General features: G+C 32.9%; 1 protein-coding gene across 1 annotated transcript; it reads left to right on the forward strand.

Annotated features, from left to right (window-relative positions):
* The first annotated feature begins 5365 nt into the window (after window positions 1–5365).
* Window positions 5366–12190, forward strand: LOC139844651 (cysteine-rich receptor-like protein kinase 2). Its single transcript, XM_071834881.1, has 8 exons — window positions 5366–5523; window positions 8844–9639; window positions 9761–9874; window positions 10028–10167; window positions 10576–10786; window positions 10905–11139; window positions 11451–11601; window positions 11694–12190. The coding sequence occupies exons 2-8, from the start codon at window positions 8874–8876 to the stop codon at window positions 12033–12035; spliced, it is 1959 nt and encodes a 652-aa protein (XP_071690982.1). The 5' UTR covers window positions 5366–5523; window positions 8844–8873; the 3' UTR covers window positions 12036–12190.
* Window positions 12191–21026: the final 8836 nt, after the last annotated feature.

Below are 21026 nucleotides of genomic sequence, written 5' to 3' on the forward strand. Positions count from 1 at the left end.
TAGTAAATCTTTTAGTGATTATGTCTTTGTGTCCTTAGACTTGAGATGCACGCCCGTCTTGATGAGTGTAGCATTGTACTTTGATATGGTTAAACGTTGTCCTGAATAAGGCTGTTATAAAGGCCATTATTGGGTATAATGTAAAGCTCATGATAGACACGTGTATGCAATATAGTATTTGTTCCTCTAAAATGTTTGGAGTTAGATACTTTATGAGCTCCTCGATGAATGAATAAGATATTTGTGTGGCCACACCCAGATGTAATTAAGATGATACTTAATTAATTTGGTGATCTAATTCAGTTCTAAAATCGAGAAACAAAATTGTTAAACAAATGAGAATGACCGATGATCCATATCTCAAGTTTAACTAAAGTATCTGAAACAAAAGGACGAATGACATTTAACACTTACCATAAACAGTTTCGAGAAACTACCCTCACGTGAATTTGGGGACAATGACGTGTTGCTAGACGCTTACCATTGTTTGTATAGTTACTTAGTGTTGTGCCATGCACAAGTGGGAGTCTGAAGGATTAATGTGCAAGGTACAACATATAACTATATGGCCAAATTCATTTAAGCCTTCGGGGTCACACACATATACACCGAGACGTCAAATAAAATATATATATGATGTATATATATTACTCAAGTAATAAAATAGTAAATCGAAATTAATTCATTTACTATTCATATGAATAGTAAATGAAACGAAATTAATTAATTTACTATTCATATGAAAGCGACATGATAGAAATTATTAATTATAAGTCACATAATATACCCCTAAAGTATTTGAGAAATACGACTTTGATATTGATCTTGATTTCTTTTGATTTGCTTTTTTGAAGTATGATATTACATCAGACAAAGAAATCGAAAACAAGATTTTAAGAACGTGTTTTTTATTTTATTCACCAACTTGTGAAGTCTTTTAGACTTATGGATATATATATATATATATATATATATATATATATATATATATATATATATATATATATATATATATATATATATATATATATCCATTCTTTCTTTTGGTCTGAACGAGAGAATTGAAAGAGAGAAAGTAAGAAAAGAAATAACATTGTTTCATACAGAGTATTATTTTGGGTTCATAATATTAATCAAAGGTTGATTAATTATTACTTGGATTTGGACTAGCATCCATTGACGTTGTTCGAAGTGTAGTGTGGACTATCCAAAGAGACGGTCATACTTTGATCGTAGGTTTCTCTCCTTCAATCAGTTTCCTCAAGAAAGTGTGGACTATCCAAAGAGACAGTCATACTTTTGATCGTAGGTTTCTCTCCTTCAATCAGTTTCTTCAAGAAAGGTATATCGTTTACTCACTTTATGAATTACATATTTTGACAATTATTAGTGGTGTAACTGGATCTTTGGGATCATTAATCATGTGCATGTTTTATTAAATTTAAATATATGAATATTTAATTTTGTAAATGGTTTATAAAATAATAATTGACTATTATTTTAACTATCCGCTGCGTTAATCTGATTTAAAAGTACACACGATTTTCCAACAGTTTTCGGCTGTCCAGTGGTGGTAGTTGTTCACCACCCAGCCCTCTATCGGAACTTTGAAGTCTAAACCCTTTGATGGTGGTGCAAAATGACAACTATATATCGTCGATTTGATGTCAGAAAATCATAAAGGAGATCGATTTGAGGTTCAGATCTAATTCTAATATTTGATTTAGCCATTTAGGTATATATGATTTTGAACAAGCACTTTGATTTAATTATATGTATTTGAAGCACTTTGATTTAATTATATAATTTTGAAGTTTGTTCATTCAACACTTGACTTGATTTTGGTTTAGGAAGTTAGGTATATGATTTTGGAGTGATAAATCTTTATGATTTGGGTTATTTGAATAGCAAGCAGTGTATGAGTATGAAAAACATATAGTGTATAAAATTAGAGTTTTTGTTCTTGAGATGGTGAAGACAAAGAAGAATAAAAAGGAAGAGAAATGGGATGAAAATAGTTGAAATGAAGAATTAATAACAGAGTTTTTTAATGACAGTCAGTAATAAGGATTATCTTAGTAAATTTCAAGAGGTCTATAGTGATAAAAGAAATCGTAATGCTTATTTCAAAAATTTGATACAAATCACATAGACTATCTTAGTAATTATGTCATCTATAATGTAGATTCAATTTGAATATAAAAAAATTAATATTATATTTACATGCATACAACCGCAAAGTGATGTAGCACCAACGTTAATCAAGTATATTATAGTAAAAAAAAAAAAAAGTGAATATTATCGTTATACATATTTGATATAATTTTTTCAATGGTAGTTTTAATGGTTGCTATCAATAATTCTTATTCTTAATAAGTATATCGGCGGGCATCAAGGAATAGTAACCGGGGTATTTAGGTAATCCCACCTATCACTATTCTCTAGACGACGTGCATTATAGGTATTTCACTCCAAAGATATTTATATTCCTCTCCAACCATTCCTCTCCACTATGCCACATTCAGATGTGTTATTTTATGCCCGTTGGCTTTGCGCCTTACCCTATTCCATTCGATTACTATACAAAAAAGATTTTCATTAATTAGCGGTACATTGAGTTGGTTAATAATAGCCCAAATAATACATGACTGAATTACTTAAAGATAATCTTAAATCAGTCATAGAAAAATCTGATATAATAAACACATCAAAATATTAGTGTTATTTGAAATTCTTTTATACAATTAATTTAATTTAATTTCAACCATATTGTGTTTCTTTTCATTTTTAAGCATTGATTGATATTAAACAGCAATTCATGTTTTACTTAAGTGTTCATAGATATTAGACACTATTAATAAGTAGTATTTTTTTTTTATTAAATAAGATAACTAAGATGTTATCCATATATATATATATGATGGAATTTTTGAGGAAAAATTTTACTGAAACCAAATTATTTGTTCTTGTTTGAGATCAAATAAGGTATTTCAGAATCAATTTAGAAAAAAAAGAAATATCATAATAATACAATACTAATTTAATACGTGTTACTATATAAATTTAATTTTAATAAAGTTTTAATAACGTCATTCTTTTTCCACTATATTTTTTATTTTTTTTTTGGCAAAAAAACATTAAGTTTAATAACAAAAGGAGACTTCATCCAAAGGATGAAGACACAAACAGAAGCAAAGAAAAACAAACCCGGCAACAAGGCCCGATAAACAACACCTCAACCGAGACCAAACAAACTACAACACCTCTAACAAAATGCATAACAAAACAAAAATAAACCAAAACGCAATAACACATCAAACTAACAAAAGAAAATCAAGACTTAACCATCGAACTTAGACCGTCGCACTATCACCCCTTTACCTTTCTTTGACCGAGCCCTTGAACCCTCTTTTGTCTTCGGAAGCGTCTTTGACCCAATCAACTTGCCTTCCACCCTAACCAATCCTTCAATACCTTTTAGCGCCTCTTAAAAAAAAACTAAACTTTCTACTCGACCCATCACCCTCACCCACCCCATCATCCGAGAAAGACCCGAAACTGGTGCCATGGTCAGCCCCCTCATCAAACCTGAATTCCTTCGAATGCCCATCCGAATCTTTACCCGGCAAACAATTCACACGACCCGACTCCAACCCGTCCAAATTGTTACTTGATTGTCCTACATCCAAACCTGCACATCCCGTAGCAAGACCCGATCCATTTGTGCCATTCACCAATGATTGACACCCTAACCTCCCATCATTACCACTTGAACTTAAATCTAAACAACGAGACCTTTTACGTTTTCGAAATCCTTGAGAATCTAAAGCCGCTTGCACATGATCTAAAGAGAACGTAACCGAAGTAGGAGTAGCAAAACCCGAACCCGAATCAACAACATTGAACCGGTCATGATTAGCCAAAATGCCCGTTTTAAATGGGGTAGAACAACCAACATCCTTCTCGCCACCAACACCACCACCCTCATTGCCAACACCTAAAACCTTACCACCATGATCAGGAGCACTCCTAGTCTCCCCTGTTTCCAAATCACCCCCTCCTGCCATCGTTTCCTTCATAACCGAACCGTTAACAACATGAATAAAGTCAGCCGAAACAGTAGCCAACTGAATTCTTTCGATGATCGAAACGTCAGAAACTTCATTGACCCAAATATGTCCATTAACCAAAACGTCTGAAATCAACGAAGCCGGAACAAGCTCGTGAATGTGTTTGACATGAGAGGTCTCGACAAACACAAAAAAGGAGCCATAACCTAACAAATCAGGAGAAGAGCACGCCATTTGCACCACTGATCCAACCCTACTAGCAATACTTCTAATATTATCAAGGGATACAAACTTCGCCGGAAAACCCCCGATCTCCACCCAAACATACCTGAAAAAAGCATCCATCTTTGGAGAAAAAGGAGCCACCAAATCAAAACCCGAATCAAGTCCCTTAGCAAGAACAGTAGAAAAAGAAGCCGAATCAAAACACTCAACAACCCCTGCGAAGCTCCCCAATCTTCTGAAATTAGATACCTTAGCTTTGCAATTAAACAAGAAATTCTTAATTTTGTCTTCCGAAAGATGCGACGAGTCAACAAAAAGTACACAACGTTCGAAGCAATCGGCAGCTTGACGATTCGGTGCAAGTGATACCGGAGAACCACCAGGACCACCACGATTATGACTTCCACCACCACGCCTACATGGCCTTCCAACATAGATAGGAGAGCCAAAAATACATGACCCGTTCAATTGTTGAATTGCCAACGTAGCGTGAGCCGGTTAATTATGTCTATTAGAATTCTGAGACATTAATTATGTTATCGAGTACTATTTTTCTAAAAGCATATATATGGATCGACTTGTGAGTTTAATCAAGATTGGATCTTATCTAAGGGCCCAAAGTTACTAATCGGTTTTGTTACTATAACAACATATATTTCAGATACTCCGTATTAGATTCATAGATTTGTTGCAAAAAACATGTGTATCGGCAGGGACATGTTAGCCCTGTGTTGACTTTGTCAACCCATCCAGCGGTCCCCGGTAGCCCACTGGAGCATAGTGAAACACCATCACCCATTTCCCCACAGCATGCCAGGCCCGAGATTCGGACATGCATTGTTATTGTTGCAATCTTCGCATGCGTGGGACCAAGGGATCATTTGAGCCCGGTAAGAATTGTTTTTGATCCAATTATTTGAAAAATCTTCACCTAGTGGGAATCGAATCCTCACCTCCCCTAAGAGAGAGCGAGTCATTCACCACTAGGCTATTGACCCATTCTTATTACATTCATAGATTGTTCCATTTTATTCTCTCTTTTGTTGACTCTGTTTATGTTTATACGTACAGATCCTGTATACATATATACAAGTACAATTCATCACCTACCTTTATATTTCAACATTTCCCCTATATTTATCCACACAATCACGACTCACGACGCAAATTTATTTCTATCTGCACTCGTCCGAGCTACAATTCACGAGTAATCAAATGTAGTCACAAGGTATGAAATCCGATCTGTAATCATCATCATTTTATATATACGATTAGATTATGATTTGATTTCGTTTACTGAAACAGAACTAATCGTAATCGAGCAATGCTTTTAATATTCTAAAATTTCAGTGTATCAGCAAAATTATGATCCGTAGTAAACATTTCTTCATTATATTAATAAAATATAAAATATATGTGTATCAAAAATATTGAATTCTGATCTGAATTCATTCTTAATTAGTTATGTTCACTTTAAGACTATAATTATCAAATTAATCTTATACTCTTCTTCCATATGTGAAGGTCCCTTGTGAGCTGTTTCAGATAGTTAATTTCAGAAAATTAAAAGAAATTTTTTGCTATTCTTCATCCATATATTATTTATTTTTATTTTTAAAAAAAGAAGTGTTGGTGTGTTAAATTTGTGTTTAATCGTGTGAAGTCGTCGTCGTTATCTATAATGAAAATCCATTTGTAGTAATTTACAAGGGAATATTTTTTACATACTTTAATGTCTATTTTTCTTTCTAAGATTATTAAAATATTCAAAAAATAGGAATTGTGTACAGCTCATATACGATGTTGCTAATATGTCAACACATGGCCCACAATCTTTAGAATAAGGGCAGTTGGAGTGAAAGGTTTTAATGCAATCTGGTTTGGATCGTTGTCCACTGCTTTATACATACATAGCTTGATCAATTATCAGCCCTACACAATTAAATACATTACGTATACTAGTATCAAACATAGATATTGGGTTTGGGAAGAATTCCTTGAAAGAGACGGTTAAGTTAACGGTAAATTGAAAAGGGCGAAACCTCGAGGTTGAGTGGTCAGGTTCGTCTTGTTTGTTAGTTTGGCATGATTCATTTTTCCCTGTTGTAAACGGTTTTGTTTGGTTAGTTTGTCTTTATGATTTTTCGGCTTGTTAGGGAGGTTTGTTTATAGACATTTTCGTTTAGATACTTGCGAGCTTCCCCATTTCCCCAATCTTAATGTATTCTTGTTGGGGGTGTTTTTCTTCGAAAAACGACATCGTTTCTATATGGGTATTTTTTTCTTTTGAAAAAAAATAGTCCATATAACTAGTTATGCGTATTGTACATAACTACATACAACATTTCAAATGCTAAAAAGAAATAAGCGAGGTACTCTTAAAATCTTATTAATTTGGTACATCAATCAAAATGCTTTTTATTTCCGAAACAATTATAGTAACAATTTGTGAAAACAAAAAGTTTACAAAACTGCCAACGCAAACGCAAATTTTCGATTTGTATTTGCGATTTACGAGTTGCTTGAATTTACGGTCATGAGTAGAAAATTCAAGTCGTGACCTGAAATTTCTCGGTCCTTACAAGAAACTCAAGTTGTCACCTGAAACTCCATGATCGTGACCGGAAAATTCAAATCGCGATCACCGAATTTTAGTAATGACCAATTTATGCAAGTTGCGACCAATGAATTTATAGTGATTGCCAGGTCATGACCGGGACACACAAGTAAACGTTTCAGTGGTGACTCGGACACACAATGTAAAAGTAAGTGTTTCTGTCATGACCTAGAGATGCAAGTAAACGTTTTGCTTGTTGTTTGGTTTTTGTTGCTTATTGCTTCTAGCTTCCTAACTATTCACGTTTTTGCCAACGAAACATTGTTTCAACGGCATCCTCTTCACCTTGTGTGTTGGGACCGGGGTTAGGTCATGAGTTCGAGCATCGCTCTGCCCAACCTAGTATTTAATCATATATCCTGAAATATGGATATCCAGATTGGCCCCAGGGGGTTTTCTCCTGGATCCATTCAGGATTCAAACTCTGTTCGCCTGCCCCTCCGGATGGTTAAAGGATCGAGTTCTTGTAATGCGATTCGGGTTTCCTCCTGAACGCGTGTGTGTGTGTGTGCAAATGATGAGTGTCGTTGAGTTAAATGATACACTGATGCAAAGCTTGCCGTTCATAAAAAAAAAAAAAAAAAAAAAAAAAAAAAGCTATTCACGTTTGGATTTTTCTAGTGATAACCTTAAGGTTGTCATTTAATTTTGTCATTTAGAATTTAGAATTAAATTAATGCAAAAGCAGTGGTACATTAGGTAGGTTGAGGGAAGTTATTTTCTAGAAGTGAGTTAACTATTTTTAATGTACAAAGGGTTTTTGCATGTCGAGATTTATTAATAACAACCCTTAGTCCATTCCTTATCGTTCTATTCTTTAATAGAACTTCTCTCCGCCACATCAGCGTCAAATCACCACAAAAACCTTTAACATTCTTTTAATTAATCACTTCCTATCATACAGTAAAATATTACCAACAATTATACCCTTAAAATATAAATGTACAACTAATTAAGCATAGTGTACAAGCTAAAAAGGCATTTGGTCCCACCTCAATTCGTGAGACTTCCGTTGAAGTAGTAACAAACGGACCCATTAACAATTTGCTCCCTATGGATGTTAGTGGGTGGCACATCAAATGGGGCTTTAACATAGCTCTTTCATGAGCTATAGGCAATGATCTTAAAATTGTCATTAGAAAAATCCTTTTTTAAGCCTGTTGTTTGTCATGATCTGGTTTTTCCTGTCATGATTAAGAAATTCTAGTTTACATTCTACGTAAGACATAAACACAAGGCGTGAAATTAAAACTTAAACTTAAATGACCGGAAAAACGTTTATGTGAAAATACGTAATCTTAAAATGATGCAGTCGCGACCGAAACATTTTTGTGAACTTAACAATTCTCTTCAATATAACATTCACTAACCATTTCCAATTTTACTCTTTCTCTTGTATTAAAACTCTCATTAAATCATCTAGTGTACATTTAGTTAATATGATCAAACTCAGATGCCAATATGTAATACTAATAGACATGCATCAATATAATAACATATCAATGTTACCAATAATTTGTTTGACATAAAGTGTATAAAATAAGATAAAATTATACTATATAGCTGGATCGGTGGTTTTGTTGACTTTATTTGGCACCTACCAAACCAACAAAATGAGCTGATTCCGGTGATCCCAACTTTCAAACCTTTATACACATATATGCAATCACATTATTTTATTATACAATTAATATCCCAAACATATGATCAATATTTTATTCTGTTGATTGATTTTCTTGTATAAAACTGTAACCATTTTCTCCATAGTCAAAGATTCTTGAATTATAAACTTTTTTCCATCAAACTCTTATTTAACTTTTGCACCGTTTTTAATGTTGCTTCAAATTGTCATGATTTCACACTTTATAATTATATTACAAGCTAAAGTATGCATCTTTAAGTTTATAACATTTGTTTTTCATCTTGATCAGCCTATCTAAACAGATAAACCTGCATACAAGATGGACAATTCAACACATACACCTTTCATTCTTATCACATTAATCATAATTTTGAATCTAGTTTCAACAACAGAAGGTGAAGCAAGATCACAAATCATAAAAATGACATGTGATCAACAAAGAGAGAACAATCAAACTCTATTCATTCCAAACTTCGTTCGAATGATGGAAAACATCGGCACGCAAATGCGAAGCTCGCTTAATGGAACAGCACTCGTGGGAACCGGGCCCGACAGTAACTACGGGCTCGCTCAATGTTACAACGATCTTTCCACACCAGATTGCATTTTATGTTACGCAGAAGCTCGAACTGTTCTTCCCAGTTGCTTTCCAAACAACGGTGGACGGATTTATCTTGACGGTTGTTTTATGCGAGTTCAGAACTACAGTTTTTATGAGGAGTACACAGGGGTTAATGACACTTATGTTTGTAACAATGAAACACGAACAAGCGTATTGTATCAGGATACAGTAAAGCAGGCAGTGTCTAATGCTGTAATGGATGCTTCTAGAAGTAATGAGTATTTTGCTAGAGAACAAATGTTGGTTTCTGGTAGTGTAAATGAGTCTGTTTATGTGCTTGCTGAGTGTTGGAGGACTTTGAGTCCGAGTTCTTGTAGTGCGTGTTTAGCGAATGCATCTGCAACCATATCGAAATGCTTGCCGTGGTCTGAGGGTCGCGTATTGAATACCGGATGTTTTATGAGGTATTCTGATACCAATTTTCTTAATCCTGTACCTGTCATAAGCAGCTCTGGTAACAAAGGTAAAGTTATTAGTTTAATTTAGAGGTGGCAAAATGGGTGGGTTGGGTTGGTAATGAATCAGCAAGGTACAAGCTTTATACTTATCTTAATTGATAGAGTTTTTATTTATGGATTTCGCAGGGAAGATAATAGCTATTGTTGTTTCTGTTGTTAGTTCTGTGGTAGTGCTCATGGTTGCTTCAATGATATTTTTATATATCTGGAAATACAGATATGTACAGAAGAAGAGAAAAGGTATAAAACTTCTAGAACAATGTTGATGATGTTTTAGGATACCATATTTACATTGAACATGATGGAATCATTAAAACTGTGTAAGAATATACATAATCTACCAATTTGAATTTGTTACACATATATATGAATAATGCTTGTAAAATGTTGCAGGTTCTTATGATGCTAAGAAACTGGCAAAGATGCTTAATGATACTAGTTTAAACTTCAAATACTCCACAGTTGAGAAAGCTACAGAAAACTGGGATGAGTCAAATAAGCTCGGTCAAGGAGGATTTGGGACAGTCTATAAGGTAGTACTAGTACTACATTAGTGCCTTATACTACAACTAAATGTGGTAAAATGGGTGGGTCATGTAACTTGCCATTTTTTTATCTGGGTTGGGTTGACCCCAAACATTTGTTATATATATAGATACAAGTATTCATCCTGTCAACGATCGAAGAAAAAATATGTAGAGTAATTAGGAGGTTGTATGTATGCATGAAGAGTACTGTTAGGGCCACTTTTGATCCGTTTCGTTTAAAGCTTGTTTTCAAATTCACTGTATAGCCTTTGGAGATAAAATGTAAACTGAATAACAAACACATTATCTAAGTTGTCTCTTTGCAAATATCTTTATTAAGACATAAGGGTTTAGATGTCTGTTTCTGATAAAACTTTTACATATCAAATGTGAACAGTAACATTTCTCTCTCAGGGGTTCCTTAAAGACGGACGAGAAATAGCCGTGAAGAGGCTTTTCTTTAACAACAGATTTAGAGCAGCAGATTTTTATAACGAAGTTAACATGATTAGCAGCGTTGAACACAAAAACCTGGTCAGGCTGTTAGGATGCAGTTGTTCAGGACCTGAAAGCATTCTCGTGTACGAATATTTACCTAACATGAGCCTCGACCGCTTCATCTTTGGTATGTTTAAAACCTGTTATACAAAGTAGCATTTATCATTCAATCATTTTTGGTATGTATAAAACTTGTTAGTATGATTTATCATTCATTCATCCCCATAATCTTCATCTTTTTGCAGATGCAACAAAAGGAAAGATCTTAAATTGGGAGAAAAGATTCAATATTATTAATGGCACAGCAGAAGGCCTGGTGTACCTTCATGAGAATACTAAAACGCGAATCATTCACAGAGATATTAAAGCGGCTAATATCTTATTAGACCTAAGGCTTCGCGCTAAAATAGCCGATTTTGGGTTGGCCCGATCGTTTCAAGATGATAAGAGTCACATCAGCACTGCCATTGCAGGAACATTGTAAGTACCTTTTTGGCTTTATCATAGTTTACACTTTTAGGACAAAATTACGCGGTTGGTCAAGTTTGTCCAAAATTGCACGTATGGACCTAAAGTTTTTTTTCTGACGCGGATGACCATGATGTTTCCACATGTTACGCGGTTGGTCACCGACTCTGACATAGTTGACCAACGTCTAACATTAGAGTCATCCGCGTCAAAAAAAAAACTTTAGGATCATCCGTGCAATTTTGGACAAACTTTAGGGATCAATAGCGTAAGTTTTTCTACTTTTATACATGTAGACAACTAATTTTTTATGATATAAATAGAGGATATATGGCTCCAGAGTACTTAGCCCATGGTCAATTAACCGAGAAGGCAGATGTTTATAGCTTTGGTGTGTTGGTGCTGGAAGTGGTTACTGGCATGGAAAACAACAAAAGCAAAACCGTCGATTATACTGACAGCTTAGTTTCAATCGTAAGTATAAAAAGTTTACGACATTTAAAAAACTACAATGTTAACTACACATTTCATATTCTCATACTTACTGTTATTCGTCGATGAAACAGGCATGGAAGCATTTTCAAGAAAATACAGTGGACCGAATATTCGACCCGAACTTAATGATGCATCTTTTTCCAAACAGCAATTATCAAAAAGAGGCTATTAAAGTAGTACAAGTAGGACTTCTATGCACCCAAGAAGATCCTTCGTTAAGACCTACGATGTCAACGGTACTTAAAATGTTAGCAAAAGATGATGAACCGTTACCTGCCCCTTCAAATCCCCCTTTTATGGACGAAAAAACTATGGAGCTTAATGAGATCACAAAAAAGTTATATCAGTATTTTAACCATGATGATTCTGGTTCAGTTGCTACTGTTGACAATAGCCATTTCTTCCCGAGGTAAAAATTCTACTTAGTTAAAGAACACGGGACCACATTTAGGAAGAAAAGGATAATAGCGGAGAGATCTTATATACGGAAGTTCCCTTTTTTTTGTACTGCATCTCAGATTTTGGTTTGTGTACATTTATTCACATTATTTGTGTACAAGGTATTTATAAAGGGAGTATTAATTAGATCAAGAACAGCAGCAATGCATCTATAGCTTTCAGCAGATGTAGCTTATAATTTCACATTTCTTTTCTTTGTAACCAAATTTTTATGGTTTTGTAGTATCTATCATGTAGCTACTATAAATTCACAGTTCAATGAAATAGTGTCAAGTGCATTAAAATGACGGCGAGGTGATGTGGAGAAGAAAATGGAATGTGGGTGAGGCCATGGAGTGATACATATAGATGGATAGTGTAGGTGAAGGTGAACAATATGGTAAAAGATCAAAATATTCTTAATATTAAAATATCAGTATGAACAGTAGATATGTAGTTTCTGATATATTATTTCAATTGATATTGATATATTATTAATATTATCATTTTAATTGTTTAAACAAGGAAAATTATTTGAAAATACATAACTTTCACCATATTCCTATTGTATGCATTGAACTTTCAAAACTCATATTATATGTATTCAACTTTTAAATATGTACTATTGTATGTATTTAACCCGTTATAAAGGTAACCTTCCGATCACTTCAATTTCATTTCTAGACATTTACATTTTTGGTCACTTAATTTCATTCGTCCCTCATTTTGTAAACCCTAATTTCTTTAATTTATTACATCGTTCTATCAGCGGGATGGTGCTACTAATTTCAGTTCGTGTCTTACAACTTCACCAAAATCATAAAACACAAAATACATATCGTTCATGATCATCAGCATATTTTCAGACTATCATTCTTCCACAAATCACCAGCACATCAACTCAGAGCTGAATCTCGAATATAGTGTTCTTCATTATTTTGTAAAATTTCAACAAAATTTACATTCTGGATCGATTTAAGAATGGATTGAAGATGGTAAAAATGAAGAAACACCAAAAACATCATCGTTGAGCTTAGTGTGTGGTTAATTTCTAACCCTAACATCATCTTGTCCTCAGATATGAGATTTGAACTTTTAGGTCATAAAAGTAAAAATTTCAATTGGAGCGAATCAACGAATTTCAGACGAAGAAAGGGCTGATCGAGTATTTGGATGATGTTTTTGAACAACATTGATTTAGAAATCCACCCCAAAAATTCATTATATTTCGAATTTAATTCTCATGCTCATGTGAAGAAAAACGCACCAGGTTCTTCATGATTCTGAAATTTGATGATGTTTTGATTGAAGATCTTTCACAAAAGTTACTAATCGTGGCTACAGGAATTAATTGCAACTGATTTCTTATCTATACATATTGCACAATTTGATTCTCATGCTTATGTGAAGATGTTGATTTAGGGCTTGATTTTATAGTAACATAATTGTGAAGATTACTTAAATTATGTAGGTTAACTTTCGACTTGATTAAGTGTTAATTTCTGAAAAAAGGATGATTCTTTCATTTTTTATTTTTTATTTTTTATTGTAGGTATGATTGTTACATCTCATTAATAATATGGAAAGTTAAAGTAAATATGGATATGTAACTTGCTTGAATGATATATATATTTCATATATAATCTCTCTCTTTATATCTTCTAATAATTATCAATAGTCCACAGTCAAAAATCACGTCACTAAAGGTAGTTATAAGCCTACTGAATTATAACACGTTATCAGCACGAAGTGCTCCATATAATCAAGGTAAAAAAAAAAAAAAATTCTTTAACAATATCTTCTATTATTTATTAGTAAGGTAAATATTATTATCATCATAACTAGCATTTATATTTATGCTATTTAAGTTATATATGGTGGGTTATACCGCATGAATTATATTTCTGTAATCTAACTTTTATTAACTTCGCTAACATTTATATTTATGTTATTTAAGTTATATATGGTCGGTTATACCGCCTGAATTATATTTCTGTAATCTAACCTTTATTAACTTCACTAACATTTATATTCATGTTATCTAACATTTATATGCAATTAATCATTATTTATTTCATGCATACTAATGTTTATTCTTAAATTTATTATTTATGCATAATATGTTTATTCTCTTAATCTTCGTATTTATACTAAATGTATTTTATAGTAATCATATTTATACTAATAAAATTCTTTTATTAAAATTATTATTAATATAACAAGTACATAACAGTCGTTAACGTCAACTAACGACGTTACAACGGTCATGTATACATAACGGTTGTTAACGTCAACTGACGACGTTACAACGACTATATTTTTCAAATATAAAATAAACATCTCCGTTTTTCACATTTTCACAAATCAATCTTCATTTTCTCAGATTACCACCCTCAAAAAGTTTTTGTAAAGATGATTCACACAAGGATGATTTTTCCTATTGTATTGGTCATATTAACTATCATCATTGTTGCTAATATACCACCGGGTGAACCTATATTCTATCCTGCCCTTGTGGTTTTATTATTTGTAATCATACCATTATTTTGTTGTTTGCTACTTATGAATTTAAAATGATTCTAATTTCATGTTGTTAGAAATTGATTATGATTATAATTTATGTTGTTCATCTTTCTGAAAATAGAAAATGTCAAACTTATCAAAGCTTGAGTTTGATGCCCTAGACGTATCGGGAACAAACTACACATCATGGGTCATGGATGTAGAAATAAATCTTGGATCATTGGGTATTCTAGAAACTTAAAAAAAAAACAATACTTGTTCTGCTCAAGATAAATTAAAATCAATTGCTTTTATTCGCAAACATATCGATATCACCTTAAAACATATGTATCTCACTATCAAAGATCCACATGTTTTATGGAAAAGTATCAAGTGTAGATTCGATAATCAAAAGGAAATATTACTCCCAGCTGCGAGGGAAGAATGGAGAAATCTAAGGTTCCAAGATTTTAAAAATGTAAGTGAATACAGCTCGGCCATGTTCAAGATCCGTTCAAAGCTTCAATTCTGTGGTCAAGAAATAAGTGATGCTGATATGATGGAGAAAACTTTCTCCACAATGCATTCTGCAAACATAACTATACAAGAAAATTTAAGATTGCAGAATTACAAAACTTTTTCCAAACTTCAAACTTATCTCTTAGTTGCAGAAGTGAATAAAGAATTACTGATGAAGAATCAAGAATCTCGTCCTACGGGTGCGCTAGCATTCCCCGAAGCTAATGCTATTAACAATAATAATAATAAAAAAAGAAATGCACCTGGACGAGGACGTGGGCGAGGTCGTGGTCATATTGGCCAAAACCATCATCATGGAAATTACCATAACAATAATAAAAATCATAACTATGTTCGAAATCACCCTTATGGTAATGGTCGTGGTGGTGGTCGTGGTCGTAATGTTTACGGTGGTCGTGGTCGTGGACAAAGAAATAATAATCCACAAAATTATAAATTTCAACTACCATACAATCCCACAAATCATAATGTTGAAGGAAGCTCTTCAAAGAATATTGAAGATTCTTGTTATCGATGTGGTAAAATTGGACATTGGTCTAAGAACTGTCGAACAAATCAATATTCTGTTAATCAATATCAAGAATCCCTAAAGGGAAAAGGAAAAGAGGCAAACCTTGTGGATGACCTTGATACAAAAATCACTGAGCCAACAAGTGACTACTTTAATGAATAAGTTTTCTATTATATGTCCATATCAAATAAATGGATATAGATTTACGATCTATACCATATCTACTTTACTATATCTTTCCTTATTATGTACTTTCGTTTATAACATATTTTGAATGTAACATATTGATGAATTATGTACTCATTATTTGTTTCTCATATTTTTGAAGTTCATGATGTACACTACTGGAGTGCAAAATCAGTCAAATGGTGAAGATCTTTGTATTGCAGACAGTGGTACCACACACACTATACTCAAATTTAAAAAATATTTCACTGATTTTAATGCAACAGAAGGAACGGTACATACTATATCAGGTCCTGCGGATTTAATAAAAGGAATGGGAAAGGCAAAATTCATGTTACCAAATGGTACAAATTTTCTGATAAAAAATGCCTTATTTTCTCCCATGTCAAAGAGAAATTTGTTAAGCTTCTCTGACATATACCAAAATGGATATGATTATCAGTCAGTGACTACAGAAAATGATAAATACTTAAGTATCACTGACAAGAAGCATGTGATTGAAAAACTACCAAGACTTAGTCCTGGTTTACATTATACATATATAAATGTACCAGAAGCACACATGATAGTTAATGAAAAGGCATGTGATCCTGTAATGATCAATCTGTGGCATGAAAGATTAGGCCACCCAGGATCAACAATGATGAAAAGAATAATTCAAAATACACATGGACATCCATTGACAGATCAAAAGATCCCTAATGATGCACTTATCCTAGTACATCATGCTCACTTGGAAAATTAATAATAAGACCATCACCTCTTAAGGTTGAAAAAGAATCACCAATGTTTCTTGAAAGAATTCAAGGTGATATATGTGGACCAATTCATCCACCATGTGGACCATTTAGATATTTCATGGTCCTAATAGACGCATCTAGTAGATGGTCTCATGTTTGTCTATTATCAAGTCGAAATGTGGCATTTGCAAAATTTCTTGCTCAAATTATTAAATTGAGAGCACATTTTCCTGATTATACTATTAAAAGGGTGAGATTGGATAATGCTGGTGAGTTTACATCTCAAGCATTTAATGATTTTTGCATGTCTATTGGGATTGTTGTTGAACATCCTGTTGCCCATGTGCATACACAAAATGATTTAGCCGAATCACTAATCAAACGATTGCAATTAATAGCTAGACCATTGATAATGAGAAAAAAACTCCCAGTATCTGTATGGGGTCATGCAATTTTACATGCTGCATCATTAATTCGCATTAGACCAAGTGCAAGTCATACATATTCTCCCTTGCAACTTGCTTTTGGCCATTAGCCAAATATTTCTCACCTTAAAATATTTGATTGTGCGGATTATGTTGCTATCGTGCCACCACAACGCACTAAAATGGGTCCTCAAAGAAGGATGGGAATATATGTTGGATATGAAACATCTTCAATCATAAGATATATTGAACCCATGACGGGTGATGTTTTTACAGCACGTTTTGCTGATTGTCACTTTAATGAAACATTGTTCCCTAGATTAGGGAGAGAAATAAAAAATAAAGAAAATGATGTTTCATGGTGTGAACCTCAATTAATGTATCTTGATCCTCGCACAAAAGAATGCGAGATCGAAGTTCAAAAAATAATGCATATGCAAGAACTTGCGAATAAATTGCCTGATGCATTTACAGATACAAAAAGAGTGACTAAATCATATATACCAGCAGCAAATGTTCCAGCTCGAATTGAAATTTCAAAAGCTGGCAATAATGTCACTCTTGAGTCTTTGCCACACCAGAAACGTGGAAGATCAATTGGTTCCAAAGATAAAAATCCTCGAAAAAGAAAATCAGCTGATAATGAGGTAAAAGAAAGTGTTCAAGAAGAACCACAAATCAATACTCCTTCTGCAGAGGAGATTGATGATGTCAATACGGAATTTTCAATTAATTATGCACATTCAAAAATATTATGGAACCGAAATGAAATGAAAAATCTTGATGAGATATTTTCATATAATGTTGCATATGACATCATGAATGATGATGATCCAGAACCAAAATCTGTCATGGAATGTCAAAATAGACATGATTGGGATCATTGGAAAGGAGCAATACGAGCTGAATTTGAATCGCTCAATAAAAGAAAAGTTTTCGGATCTATCGTTCTCACACCTAAAGATGTAAAACCAGTGGGATATAGATGGGTTTTTGTACGAAAAAGAAATGAGAAAAATGAAGTTACAAGGTATAAAGCTAGACTTGTAGCTCAAGGTTTTTCTCAAAGACCGGGAATTGATTATGATGAAACTTATTCCTCTGTTATGGATGCAATTACTTTTAGATACTTAATCAGTCTGGCAGTTTCTAAAAATTTAGAAATGCATCTCATGGATGTTGTGACTGCTTATCTATATGGATCACTTGATAGTGATATATATATGAAGATACCTGAAGGATTTAAGGTATCAGAAGCAACCAATGCAAAATACAAAGAAATGTACTCAATCAAATTACAAAGGTCTTTATATGGGTTGAAACAATTGGGTCGCATGTGGTATAAACGATTAAGTGATTACTTGATATGCAAAGGGTATACCAATAATCTTATTTGCCCATGTGTATTCATTAAGAAAACAACATCCGGATATGTGATCTGTGACGACCCAGAAATTTCCGACCAAATTTAAACTTTATCTTTAAATGATTTAATATTTCCGACACGATAAGCAAAGTCTGTAATGTGAAAATCTCAAAAATTTTGAACTGTGTTCATATAATCAATTACCCTTTTATTCCTACGATTCACGAACGTCATAATTTGTATTAATTATATATACGTGTATATATATATATTTAACTTGAAAATATAAACTTAAATAATCACACGTGATTGAAAATATAAACTTAAATAATCACACGTGATTGAAAGTATAAACTTAAACAATCACATGTGATTGAATATATAATATGAACTTGCTATATTAATTTTATTCATATGTATTATTATCTGAATCGTTATTATTATTATAGGTTCGTGAATCCAAGGACGACGGCCATATTTTTAATAAGTTGAAAACTAATTATTACTCCATCCGTCTTATTCCAATAGTCCACAGACAAAAAACACGCAGTTTTAGGAAATCCCACTAACTTCATTTCTCCACCAATGAAATATCTTCTCTCTCCAGATCTACCAATAAAATATCTTCTTTCCTTTCTATTTATGGAAGTGGACTATCACAATGGGACAGCCCAAAATGGAATACTGCCCTATTGGAATGAGACGGAGGTAGTAATATACTTTTACTACCGTGAGTATATAGTCCCATTTTTAAACTCTAAATATATTTTGGGATGAGAATACATTTTATGTTTTACACTATGGACACAAGTATTTAAAATATATTCTACATTGAGTTGTACTGTAACACCGGCCATTTTTTTTATATAACACAGCGGAAGTCTTAGTTAATAAAACACCACATTAATTACATTAGTACAAAAGCTTAAGTTTAACTTTAACAAACGGTGTTACGTTATTACAAACACGGTTACAAATGTCCACATCAGAGTTGCTAGTCAAACATGTCTTCTACATCAAGTTCCGATCCCATCAACAGTACCTAAACTTGCAGGGGGGAGGAATGTGGGGGATTAGCGCACCGCTAAGTGAATGAAATCTATCTACAGATTAAGCTTAAGCAATCCCTCATACAACAGTCAACTAACATGCTTACAACCATCAAGCATACAACAACGACAATATGAAGCTCGGCGGCTTGTACTGTAGTGACCCGAACTTTTCCATGTTTATATATATATTAAATGAAATTGTTATTTACATGATTAAGTGTTTCCAACATGTTAAGCAATCAAACTTGTTAAGACTTGATTAATTGAAATAGGTTTCATATAGACAATTGACCACCCAAGTTGACCGGTGATTCACGAACGTTAAAACTTGTAAAAACTATATGATGACATATATATGGATATATATATATAGTTAACCTGATATTATGATAAGTAAACATATCATTAAGTATATTAACAATGAACTACATATGTAAAAACAAGACTACTAACTTAATGATTTTGAAACGAGACATATATGTAACGATTATCGTTGTAACGACATTTAATGTATATATATCATATTAAGAGATATTTATACATCATAATATCATGATAATATAATAATTTAAAATCTCATTTGATATTATAAACATTGGGTTAACAACACTTAACAAGATCGTTAACCTAAAGGTTTTTAAACAACACTTACATGTAACGACTAACGATGACTTAACGACTCAGTTAAAATGTATATACATGTAGTGTTTTAATATGTATTCATACACTTTTGAAAGACTTCAAGACACTTATCAAAATACTTCTACTTAACAAAAATGCTTACAATTACATCCTCGTTCAGTTTCATCAACAATTCTACTCGTATGCACCCGTATTCGTACTCGTACAATACACAGCTTTTAGATGTATGTACTATTGGTATATACACTCCAATGATCAGCTCTTAGCAGCCCATGTGAGTCACCTAACACATGTGAGAACCATCATTTGGCAACTAGCATGAAATATCTCATAAAATTACAAAAATATGAGTAATCATTCATGACTTATTTACATGAAAACAAAATTACATATCCTTTATATCTAATCCATACACCAACAACCAAAAACACCTACAAACACTTTCATTCTTAAATTTTCTTCATATAATTGATCTCTCTCAAGTTCTTTCTTCAAGTTTTAAGTGTTCTTCATAAATTCCGAAAGTTCTAGTTTCATAAAATCAAGAATACTTCCAAGATTGCAAGTTTACTTCCAAATTTTCTAAATCCATTCCAAGTAATCATCCAAAATCAAGAAATCTTTGTTACTTACAGTAGGTTATCTTTCTAATACAAGGTAATAATCATATTCAAACTTTAATTCAATTTCTATAACTATAACAATCTTATTTCGAGTGGAAATCTTACTTGAAATTGTTTTCGTGTCATGATTCTGCTTCAAGAACTTTCAAGCCATCCAAGGATCCTTTGAAGCTAGATCCATTTTTATCATTTCCAGTAGGTTTATCCAAGGAACTTGAGGTAGTAATGATGTTCATAACATCATTCGATTCATACATAAAAAGCTGTCTTATTCAACGTTATAAACTTGTAATCACTAGAACATAGTTTAGTTAATTCTAAACTTGTTCGCAAATAAAGTTAATCCTTCTAACTAGACTTTTAAAATCAACTAAACACA

The sequence above is a fragment of the Rutidosis leptorrhynchoides genome, chromosome 4, assembly GCF_046630445.1.
Source record: "Rutidosis leptorrhynchoides isolate AG116_Rl617_1_P2 chromosome 4, CSIRO_AGI_Rlap_v1, whole genome shotgun sequence".
Classification (NCBI taxonomy): Eukaryota; Viridiplantae; Streptophyta; class Magnoliopsida; order Asterales; family Asteraceae; genus Rutidosis; species Rutidosis leptorrhynchoides.

Excerpts from the sequence above, each read along its gene's own strand:
- LOC139844651 (XM_071834881.1), top strand. The coding sequence starts at position 8,874 with ATGGACAATTCAACACATACACCTTTCATTCTTATCACATTAATCATA. Across the intron at positions 10,168-10,575 it reads GATTTGGGACAGTCTATAAG|GGGTTCCTTAAAGACGGACG; the intron begins GTAGTACTAGTA and ends TTTCTCTCTCAG. Across the intron at positions 10,787-10,904 it reads CCTCGACCGCTTCATCTTTG|ATGCAACAAAAGGAAAGATC; the intron begins GTATGTTTAAAA and ends ATCTTTTTGCAG.